Source organism: Amphiprion ocellaris, chromosome 2 (genome assembly GCF_022539595.1).
Source record: "Amphiprion ocellaris isolate individual 3 ecotype Okinawa chromosome 2, ASM2253959v1, whole genome shotgun sequence".
NCBI lineage: Eukaryota > Metazoa > Chordata > Actinopteri > Pomacentridae > Amphiprion > Amphiprion ocellaris.
In genome coordinates, this window is record NC_072767.1 from 19,725,809 (window position 1) to 19,738,137 (window position 12,329).

The window sequence follows — 12,329 nt, forward strand, 5'->3', positions numbered from 1 at the left end:
CTATATATGAATTTATTTGTACACAAGAGCACTGGATTTCTTTACTACTTGATTGTAACTAAAAATTAACAATCTGCCAAAGTGTTTTTATTTTACGTTTTCTCCCGTCTGTTCCATTTGTTTTGTTTTTCTTGTTTTATTTTTGCTTTTTAACAGCATTGCGGATTTTAGTGTTCATACTGTATTTAATTCAGTTGAATTTAATTTTGCTGTTGTGTGTTTTTAAAAAAAAGAAAGAAAGAAAGAAGGAGGGGTTATCGTTTTAATTTATTGGTGCCTTGTTTTGTGCTCCTGTATACTTTTACGCTTTCTGTTTTCTGTGTTCTGTGTGTGTGGGAGGGCAGGGGGGTAACTGGGGGGTTGGTGAGGGAAGAACGGGTGGGGGGGAGTTAAAATCTTAGCAACTTCTGTACTTACATGGAATATCTGTACTGTATGCCAAAATGGTCTCACTCACGTTTCTATGAAATCAAGCTGTTGATAAATATCTCTATATATTGATATATTAAATTTATAAAAAGTGTCCAGCGTTTTGTTGTTGATTGCGTCTCATTTGTATCTCCTGACATTAATTAAACATGGACCTTAAACACGGACCTTAAAGTTCCACTTACTCATTTAGGTCCTAAAACCTGTGTATAAAAAGTGACTTTTTTAAATTAAAATATTAGCATTTATATATTAATTGCTTCAATGTTACTCTACACTGTTGCCTCCTCTGAAACATGCAGATCTGAGAAGTCCCTGTCTCTGCACCTCTAGCACTCCAGCTCACCTTTGACTCAGCCTAAACTCTGTAGAAATACACAATGGTAAGTTGTAGTGTTGGAATAATTCAAGTCATACAGGTTTGGAAAACTAATTCTGAAGAGAGAATGACATAGAAAGTCCCACCCTGCAAGTTGACAGGATTGTTTAAATTTGTTCCATATGAAACCCTCCAAGTCTGATTCTGTTTTTTAGATGGTTCTTGGTACACTGCAGTTTCAAGGTGGAAATTTCCACTGTTGACTCCTTAATTCATTCATGATGTAGCATATAAAAAGAAACTGCATATGGGCATACTATATATCACTGAGAGAAGTATGTTTACACTCCAGTGTTAGAACTGAAGTTGGAAGTATTTTTATTTGTCACCATCCATCCCGCTTTACTTGCCGACACATTTTGTTCTTAAAGCTTTCTACTGACTGAAAGCATGACGGTGGTGAGACTCCATTTCTGCCATTGAAAAGATCGCTATCAAAAATGCATTACTGTGTCCAGTGCTTCCTGACTTCTCCAGCACCAGCAGCACTCAGCTATTGTTGTCGCTTTGCTTCTACTAAAGATGCAAATCTTGAAAAACTTGTCTGCAGTGTATAGTCTGAATCTTTCTGAAAGCCTAAACAACTGGACCCTTTAGCTGTTGACAAATATTACTGCAAAATCATACACACATGGTGCACTAGTGACTATTTATAGCAGCAGCAAAAACAAACTACAGTTCCCATGTTCATTAGCCTGGCATCAGCAGACTAATGCACAAACGTGAATGATGGCATTCTGCCTGAACAGTTGGTTCCAAACTGACATGTTCATTGTCATCAAGAAAGATGTCACCCACTGATCTGTTTTTACACAGACAACACTTGTTCGGTTTAGGACATTTGTGGCATTTATATTATCATTTACCTGCAAACTGAAGTAGCATTTACCACTTTCCTGAATGCTTAAAATCACAGAAGTGCTGTCAGAGATTATTATTACCACCATGACATTAAGGACCATCGCTGCAGGAGCATATCCAGACTGTGGTGACCCCAGAAGAGTCATCGATATTTGTTCTGCAGAGGAAGAAAAGCCACAGATGTGGCTATTTTCAAAAGATAAGACCAAGTTTATGCACAAATTGTCTCTGTGCCATTTGAATGTAATGTTATGATAAGACATTAAGGGTGCTGAAATAAAAAGGTTACAGCTTTCTGTCTTGGCAAAATTCCCCGACTCGCCCACCCAGAATGTGTTTCTGACTTTTGCCAGCTTATTAAGTTCAGTTTTCTCACAGGGTTTTACAGTCTGCAGAACATACAAACTGTATGTTTACTGGTAAGTAAAAACAGAAAGCTTTTCAGGAATAATTGAAGTGTTATTGGTGTAACCAGGATATTTTTTTTGGAACAATTTCATGTAAGTACCGTCAGATTGTCCTTTTATGTCCTCAGAAAATACTGCACCATAATCACCGTTCTTCATGGCTAAAACATGCCACGTAAACAGAGCCCATAATGACATTTAATATGTTCTTGAAGTGCCACTAACATGGTTTGTACTAGTGTTTACTTCAGCAGAGCACCCAGCTCACTCATAAAACCACAGCTGTCTTGTATTTGATATAATCAGAGATCATTCAGCTTTGGATCTTCAAAAGATATCTGACAACTAAATTGACCGTTTGTTGTGTTTTTGTTGTCTAATCAGTTGAGCACGATTCACTCAGAGGAAGTGCACCTGTCGTGCATTTGGTATAATCAAAGACAACTTCTGTTTTAGCTCGACCTTTAAAGCCAAACTTCAAGACATGAGTTGTTATAGCACATCCTCACCTGGAGCATCCACATGAATGATCTTCCAGGGACACCATGTCCCAAAACCTCCAAACATTAGTTTTTTTCTCTCTTTGATGATGGATAAAGATGACATGCGCCCTCTTTGTTTGTCTGCTCTTTATGTTGCTCCAGCTCTGACAGAAAAAGACGAGGCAAGTAACAGTAAAGGTTAGCAGAAACGGGGCAAAACAGACCGACTGTGTAAGCAAAGAAAAAAAAGTGACAGGAGACGGGGGACGTCTGTAGTCCCTGGAGAGCCGTGTGGAGTGACAGTTTACTGGGGGTTTGATGGATGAGCTGGCAGGCAGCGTTGGCTCAGGATGTGGGCGCTCTTTGGCCTACATGTTGTTCCAGAGCTGCTGTTGCTCTTCATTAAAGATTCAACTCTGCCTGCACCCTGCACTGTCATCTCCCCGAGCATTACACAAGTCAAGGCGGCTCAGGGGTTTCACTGAAGATTCCTGATAACCAAGGGGGATTTCAGCATTAGAGGTTATGTCTTAAACTTTGTGGGAAAAAGTTCTCTTAACTATTTTCAAGAACTGATGTCAGTGGAGGGATTTATATATTTTTTCTCCAAATAGTTTTCTTTATTTATGATTCTGAAAAGCACCACTAAATAAATGTAGAGGGAAACCTTTACACATTCGATATCTGACACCCAAATCTAAGATCCCATCTTTAGTTGCTAAAACTGTTTATCGATAACACTCAGAGAATTCAAAAATCTAATCAAGAGTCATGTTGATGTATTGCTTTAAAAATCAGACTCTCAAAATTCACATCAGTCAAGAAAAGTAGCAGTAATTTTCTTTTGATTTCTTGTAAGCATTTAATCTGATTTATGTTTGTGCACTTGTTCATGACTACCATTTAAATCTGTAACTGACCAAGGAGTCTGTAGAATGATACTTCACAGGGACCACTCTTACTGGAAACAACATTAAAGGAAGAATGGGAAAGATGCTCATTTAAAATGTGACCTCTTTATGTCAAGTTGTAGAAATCAATATTTCTGTATATGCTTTGTAGTGCAGGAAGAATGCCAATGGCCACATACAACCACAAATAAAAAAGCTGGTGGAGATAAAGGCTAATCTGAATGCTCAGTTTAGATTTATTGCGCAGATTGATGTTTTTTTCATTTATTGTTTATAATATTTTATCTTCAATGTGGTCAGTATTAAATTCTAAATAAACTTGTGTTAAACTGACCTGCATGTGCAAGAAAGAACAATGACAAAGACATCACACTCATCATACTGTTGTACTGAACTAAACATGGAGGTCACTGAGTTCACAGTTTACAGTTTCATTCATACGTTGATGTGCAGTAAAAGTTTGTTTAATTGTGGCTTCATGAGATTGTGACTCTGTTTCACTGAAGCGGATTTTATTCAAAATTTCAACATAACAAGGTTACTTCTGTCAGCACGTCTCCGCAACATTCTTCCGGCAAGAAACTCAGTTTAGGCAAGTGATGTAAAAGTCACGTCAGTTCCAATGACTGTTCAGACTTGTGTCTGATTTTGGACGTGGCCTAAATCAGAAATGAAAATGTCAGATTCCATGTGATCTGTGTTGTTCGCACACATCTGAGTGACATATTGGCATAAAAAAGTTGGGCCACTTTTGCCTGCTACTGTCTAAACTTAGTTTAATAGAGTCAGGTTAAGCAGTCATCTCATGCAGGATTAGAAACAGGTGTTTACAGAGAGGTCATTCATAGTTCAGAAAGGCCTCATCAACATGATCACATGTCCAGATCCAATGTTCAGCGGAGGCTGTTAGTGTTCTCTCTGAACTCTGGTTCTATGTTCAGGCTGAGGAATCTGATCAAAAACATTTAATTGACATTTTATATACCAAAACTTACATTTCTAGAACAAGAACTCCCCTCTTATCTTTCATGCTCTTTCATGAGCCCTTCACAAGAGTGCGTGATAGTTTTTCTTTAGTTCCTCCCAGAGAATAAAAGTCATGTTTCTTAAAAATAAACATAAATTGTTTCAATCTGATCCAGGTTACAGAGGAACAGGATCAGGACATCTCTGGTGATGTGTTTTTACCAAGTCGCCTGCTATTGTTGAGGTCATTATATCCAATTTCACGGTTGCCTTTCTAAACCAAACCAATCATTCCACAGTCACGAATATAACTAAAGCTTTTCATGGTCACCAGGGGCTGGTGCCAATTCCAGAAAGTGGCAGAAGGTGAGAAGATGCTCCAAACAATTAGCCAGTCCAGCACCGACTGACACATTAATACCTCTGGGAAATTTAGAGTGTTGTATCTATCCACCTCAGAACAGATGTGTATTTGCACCATAAGAAGAGACCGAGGAACTGTCTGAAGACCATGCAAGCACTGAGAAAACATTCAGAATCATATTATTCACATTACTGCACACCGGCATAATCAAATTTTCTGTTCAACCTGTTTTAAAGTCCACTTTCACAGTCCAGCCTCACTCCACGACTGCACTCCATGCCTCTCTCTTCTCTCTCTCCAGCTATTTTCCTCTCATCTGCTAAACGGAGCTCATGTCGGACTCTATTAGCTAACATTTGGAGTTAGTAGGGCATCCGGGTGACTGAGTGCAAAAAAATCTCCTCTCTCTACCTGTCATTTAAAAATGAATAAAATATTTGGGGTGCTGCAATGACAACTCTGCTTAGGACAATTATTTGGGAATAGCAGAGCTGACCTCAGTGTGTTGACCTCCTCAGAGAGCTGCTCTGTCTCAAATTATGGCACCATTTTTAGAGCACATTACAGTTTGTTCTTGTATTGCTTTTATATATAGTATAGAAGATCTTATGCCTTTGCATCAGGTTGTGTTTATATATATATATATTTGAAATAATGTTAAAAATACAACTCTTAAAAATTCTTTCAAATTCACAGCTTTCTCCTGTATACTACATCCACATACAAAGCATTTGTAGTAGGGTTCCTCATATATTCTCCTGCAGTTTCTATGCAATAATGCAAGCATTGTTTAAATAACTGAAATACACACAACATTTGTGACTGCACAAGCTGAAGCACCACATCCAGTTAAAGCTGCTCTAATCAAGGTGTTTAAACTGTATTAACAAAAGATTAAAAGCATGCACTTTGTAAAAGAGGTGACTCATGGTGATGGACCCACAAAGATTTATCACCCAAATCTCCGCTTTCCTTCAGACTTTATGGAGCATTTCAGCTCACTGTTTGGTTTTATGGCCCGGTTTTAGTTCACTCTCAACACTCACATCAAGCTATTTTCAGTGAATGCACTCAATAGTTTTGCTGTGTTCCATTTACCTCAGAAGATGGCTGGGTTTGATTGACATATCTGGTTAGGAGTGACCTTCATACAGTGGAGCAGGAGTCAGGCTGGTATAAGATGGTCAGCCCCGCCCCTCACGGCACTCCAGATCCGCCCTCTCTTCCAAATAAGAAAATGGCACCCAGAAAATAGCAAACGCGAGCCTTTTAATCAGTGGGTGTCATCACAGTGGCTACATGCATCCATCTTTTATATACAGTCTGTGGAGACTGACTCACTTTTTCAAGTAGCTATTTCATGCTGTGCATTTTTTTTTTAAACTTTTGCACTGAATTTACTTTTAGCCATAGAGGTTGTCACTGAATAACAACACATACTGTTGTATTTTGTGTATACAAACACCAAAGCAACATGTCCACAGGCAGAACTTGGACAGTACAACTGATTTCATGTGAAACAAATAAGACAAGAAGTTCTAATAAACAGTGTATTACCACAGTTTCTACCATTGTTGATGTGCTGAGCAGTCATCTTGGATTTTGAGGTCGGGGAGGTTTCTTGAGTTGTAAATCTGACTATATGGGGTGTTCTGGTTGAAATTTCCAAATGAGAACTCGGAAATTCCAACTCCCTCGTTCAAACGAAGCGCACCATATGTGTCCAGCACCAATTCACACAGACTAAGTTAGCATTTAGCTGGTGAATGCTATGCTATACTATAACTCACTCACAAAATGTGCATTCATCAGGTGGCCAGGAACAAACCATCAAAGCAATTCTCATGTTGCTTCATGTCTATCGGATATGTACATTCAAAACTATTTGCCTGCACATCTGCCATATTAAAGTTCCTCTCCAGTCATGACATTAACATCTAAATCATGTCTGTGTATCAAGTTACATATTTGTAAGTTTTTCAATGAAAATAATCCTTCCTGCCTTAAAATGATTCATCTATATTACCACTAGTCCCTCACTACTTATGGCAGCTAGAGCACACCAGCTCGCCTACAACTCTGCTCGAACATTGTAAATATACTCTACATTACACAATGACAAGTTGTAATATTGTAGTAATGCTGGTCTGTTGTGTTCTACATGGAAAGCAATTCTGAAGAAAAGTAATGAAACAGAAAGCTCCACTTTGCAAGTTGACAGGATTGGTTTCTCAAGTTTTTTATGTCTTAAAAACTGGAAGTCTGAATCTGTATTTTTTTTTTTTTTTTTTTTTTTTTTTTTGCATACACTGCAGCTGTAAGGTGGAAATGTTTGGCCATGGTGTTGACTGCTTGTTTTGTTAATGGAAGCCACCATATGGACAAGCTAACAAGGATGGGGCCTTTAACTTTTATATCATACTGGATGTGTGTTAACAGGTTGAATGAACCCGTAGGTGGCCAAAAATTAATTTGTGTAGAATTAATTTCAATTTTGTTATTCTTACCTAATCACTGAAAGCTTCTACCCGCATCCCCCTCCATGTTCCCTCTAATCTCCTCACACAGGCTGCATGCTCTGCTGCCCCTGCTGGCTGCAGATCTCCACTACACTACGCTTACTGCTGTCAGAACTGTGACTGCAGCAACACACCCAGAACCCAAACAGGCGGCTAATCTGCTTGCCTCTTTTCATCCAAGAAACCTTCATCTGGCATTTTGTTGTCAGAGCGCAGCACTTTCTGTGAAACACTTTGACATAATGCAGAGTCTGTGCTTGTGTTTTGCTGCAGTAACTCCCTTTTAATCACTCTCCATTATTGTCTCCTTCTTACACCATTCCATTATTTCTTCTTCTCGCTCATTAACGTCCTCTCCGCCGTTGACTCTGTGTTGCCTCTGAGAAGCAGGTTTATGGTGTTCCTGTGTAAGAACGATTTTGCAAAATTAACAATTGAAGTGTTTCACAACCGCTGCAATAAAACGTGATTGTAAAAAGTCTCACATTTCAGCCCTTTTTTTTCCATTTGCATCAGCTTTTCCCACACATCCCTCCCTACATGTTCCACCTCTCCTTCTCTCTTTAACTCCCTCTCTCTCTTGGTCCATTTCATTTTACTTCTATCAGCACTTTTGTTCCTTAACACTTTCCCATCATGGCACCATTTGTTGCAGTGGTAAGGTGTTTCAGCTTTGTAAAGGTAGCAGTTAATATCCCACATCTGGCCTCATAAAGTTATCGCAGTAAAGTCTCTTTCTGTTTAAAGATGCAGTGAACCTCGGCCTCCATCTCCCTCCTTCCTCTGCCTCATGGATGACAGTTCCTATTATCTCCTGGATAATAAGTTGCACAGATTAGCCACAGGGGCAGACGGAGGAGCAGGGATATGGCTCTGTACGTGTGTTTATGTGTGTTTGTGTATGTTGTCTGGGTTTGGGTGTATCTGCTTGTATTCATGGATTTCTGTTTGACTGAGTGCAGCTATTCATGTTTGTCTGTCGGCATTTGTCTGTTTGTTTGTCTGAGTGTGCTTCTCCTTGTCTGTATTCATGGATTTCTTCCCAGCTGTATGTGTACATGTCTGTCTGCCTGTCTGCATGTGTGTTTGTGTCTGGATCTGCGTGAGGGCGACACTGTGCCTGCAGTGGGACACACTAGAGGAGGAGTTGATGGGCTAAGTGCCATTACCAGATAATTACAGCTAAAAGTCTCCATGCTAACGAGGATGGCTCATCATCGCGGTGCTGGCAGACAGAGAGGCCACAAAAAACATCTGCAATTCAGATTAGCACTTGCGCATTCAGTGTATGTGTGTTTTCTATATTCCACTCCTGTGTTGTTCTCACGTCCACACACATCCATGAGCTGTGTGTTTGGTTGTCTCTGTGTGGTCCAGGCATTGCTCATGTTGTGGGGACCCGAATCTGCGAACACAGACACATCACAGTCTCCATAGTGCAAATCAGTACATTTTCAGTTGAAGACGTGTTTCAGGGTTAGGCAAGAAGGTACAGTTAAGGCTAGTGTAAGTCTATGTGTGACTATGTGATCATATTTGTGTCCAGCTATTTTTGGCCAGTTTGAATTTTAGACCATCCGATTGAGGACATTTTGGAAAAAGGTATTCTTACAGGCCAGTCTTCACAGACCCTTTCAAATGGCTGTGTTAGGGGTTAGATTTGATTTTAGGGTTAGGGCACTTACTTATGATGGCCAGTAAGAAGACCAGTAATATACTATCCTTCTCTCCAAGTCCACAAGAATCTGCAAGGAGTCCTCTAAAAACGTCCACATGAAGCCCAAAATTTGTGTCTCTGTGGCTACTACTCTACATGGACAGTAGTGGATGTACCCAGCAGTGCTGTTACTGCATGGAATATGTAGATGCTGACCTACTGCGCATGTAAGGAGCAGATTTCTCTGAGCAGACTCCAAGCAGACTAGAAAGTAGTGCAATATAAGGCAGTTCATGGTTTATGCATTCATGTGCACAGACCATTGAGAATTCTGAAATCAATACGTGCACGTCGGTCAGTTGAATCACCCCTAATGCTGAACTCAGGGAAACACACACTGTTTCTGAAGGACCAGCTATGACTTTATGCATTTTCTGGCACATGTTTAATTGGCATCACAAATTTTGGGCTGCATGCAAACATCAGGGTTTACGCATCTCCTCATAGACTTTGGTAGATAATTAATTTACGGTTATAGACACACAGATGCAGATAACAGGAACTGGTCTGAACAATAATGATGTGTTTTGATGTTCACACGGAGTTCAGTCAAGAATTAAGGGCAGAAAATACATCATGTTCATGAATGTTCTCACAAAGACAGCCACAGAAATATGCATGTCTGTGTTGATTATTTCTGTGGTGATGGGGTTACAGCTCCACATAGATTTACTTCTGAAATAAGAAAACACCCAAACTGTGTGTGCATGAGTGAGGAGGGTGTGCACACAAATATAAACACAGTACATCAGTTTAATTGGCTGGTTACAGGGGCTCAGTGTGAGTTGAGTTTGAGGGCATCCATACTCGACACACACTGATGTCTGTAATGGGCTCACTCTTCACTCCCTGTGATGGGCTTATTCCCCTTCTAAGTGCATTCTGTGGCACACACAGGAACGGAAATGTGAGTAAGACGAAGTTACACGAAAACATCAGAGCAGATATTTTACTCTTTTGTCCCGCAGATGCTGTATTTGCATATCTGTTTGCAAAATTAATCCAATTAAATTTTCCTACCTGCTGGGGCAGATGAAGGTGTTCACACTCTGATGTAACACAACTCTACCTGGTAAGTCTCATCTTTGTGATCCTCTGGCTCTCAAACAAGAACTGATGAGGATAGAACATCATTTTTACTCATTATCCTCTCCCCTGCTACCAGTGTATGGGAATACTAAATGTGTGTGCATATTTCCTCACTATGTGTGTTTGCATGATGACATGTTTATGTGTGTACAAGCGCAGCAGTGTGTTTAAAATCATTGCTGCAATTGAAAAACAGCTCTGACACATCATCCACTTGAGTTAAGAGCAAATCACGCTCCTCCTCTCAGTTAGTGAAACAGCCATCTGTTTGCAGTAAAAACCAATCTCCAGTCTGTTTTAATCAATCAAATCGTCCCAATGAAGTGTTTTTATTGATGTGAAATGTTTTATATGTCTGTTGTTGGACTATTATGAAAAGTATGAACAGTACATTTAATGTAACCTCCACCCCCCTAAAAATCAATGCACACATTATGTTTTGTATTACGCTGGTACGCAGAAGCTCTCACTATGTTTCCTGTAGATGCATCTGGATGATTCACTTTGGTGTGAATGAAACATAAAAAGATGGAGAATTTAAAGGTTTCAAAGATACAGATATTCCCTTTGATATTAAACCACACAGGCTATAGGCCTTAATTTGTTCTTCTTGGCCAGTGTCTTTAGTGAATGCACCTCCATTGATTTAAAGTTTTCTATTTTCCTCTAAAGTCTTGATCCTCTCAGCCTTTCATATCTACCAAATGACACTTGAAAAGAACACAACGCTAACGTTTTCATCAGTAGAGATGAGACAGATTTCTGTATTGTAGCCCCACTTACACATTCGAGTGATATATTGCTTAATGGCTGTATTTTTAAGTAAATCACAGAACAAATTTAGAACACTAATTGACGAAATCAAAGAGGAGTAAAACTGAATCCTCAGAAAGCTCAGGTAACTATTAGAACAAAGGAAAGGCTTGAAAACATAGGATACAAAGTCGATTGATAGCAGGTGTTTCCATGCAGACGTGGCCCCTGAGGAAATCAAGCAGTTAACATGGTGTAATGATCAAGGTTATCTAATGATTGGCATTCCTAATTGTTCATTATGTTGGCATCTGCAACTGGAAGTAGAGAACTCAGTGCCTCAGAGAAGACTGATAGTCGAGGAAAGCTGTGAACGCCGTGTTTCTAATAGTTTATGTTCAGGTTAAAATATTTGCTATTTATTGCATCAGAAACATCAGCTGATCTTACTGAGTGGATACACATGATTAAATATGAGGCTGATGATGATGATTATAACAGGACTGTGTTGACCTGCAGTAAACATCTGCTGTTCCAGTTGTTCTGCTTGAATTGCTGCACTCAAAACTCTGTACTGGAGAACTGATTGAAAAATCTCATATATTGTACTTTAGTTCTGGAATGTTGAGCATTTATTTGTGACATAATACTAATGTACCATCATTTATTTTTGCTCTACCACAATGATTTTCTGTAATGCTTAAAATTCCATTAACTTATCACGTTAAAATTTTCCACACATAAGATCCTTGCAGGGTTCGTGTATATTTTGGCAATTGGATTTTCCGTTCTGAAACGGGTATTGAAAAACAAAAAACGAGTGGTTATTTGATTTTCGTTTTAAAATAAAAAAAATAAAATTGAAATACAAGGCGTTTTTCCTTTTCATGATCAAAAAGGTATATAAGACATTTTAAAAAGGCTTTGATTTTCATTTTATATTTAGAATAACAAAAAATAAAATCAGTGAGAGACAGAAACGAAAAAAGGTCCGTTTTTTTCATTTTCTGAGACCGGAAGTGGTCATCAGGAAGTGTGGAGCCAAATGACAACAAGATTCTCAGAGGGCGGAGCCAGAGAGCAGTGGTTGGTCAGACCACAGAAGACAGCGCGCTAGTAACTAGTCTTCTATATATATTTATGGTCAGCACGTTTGGTAGCATCTCTGGCTGCTATTGACTTTTTTGGAGTAAAACACGGTAAGAAGATAAATACTTCTAACCAGTAGCGTTGTTTTTTTGTACGTTAAGTCAGCGACTTGTGAAGAGTTGTGTTTTGTCGTGTTTGAGCAGTTGGTCCGGATGCGTTAGCTAGCTAAGCGGCTAAGTTAGCTAGCGGGCTAATTAACACAGGTGGCTAACTTACCGCTGAACACCTGTTAAAATGCTGCTGTAGTTGTCCGTCATTATTAGAATGAATTTCTGAACCTGTATTTCTCTGCTGTGTATTTTA

The 12,329-nt window shown here is 39.3% G+C and overlaps 1 protein-coding gene across 1 annotated transcript in view; it reads right to left on the minus strand.

Moving 5' to 3' along the window:
• Window positions 1–7,601: 7,601 nt before the first annotated feature.
• kank4 (KN motif and ankyrin repeat domains 4) overlaps window positions 7,602–12,329 on the minus strand; it is a 32,469-nt gene continuing 27,741 nt past the window's right edge. Inside the window, exon 8 of the mRNA XM_055005724.1 lies at window positions 7,602–7,721. Within this exon, the coding sequence (XP_054861699.1) occupies window positions 7,602–7,721 (120 nt within the window). The remainder of the gene's footprint in view (window positions 7,722–12,329) is intronic.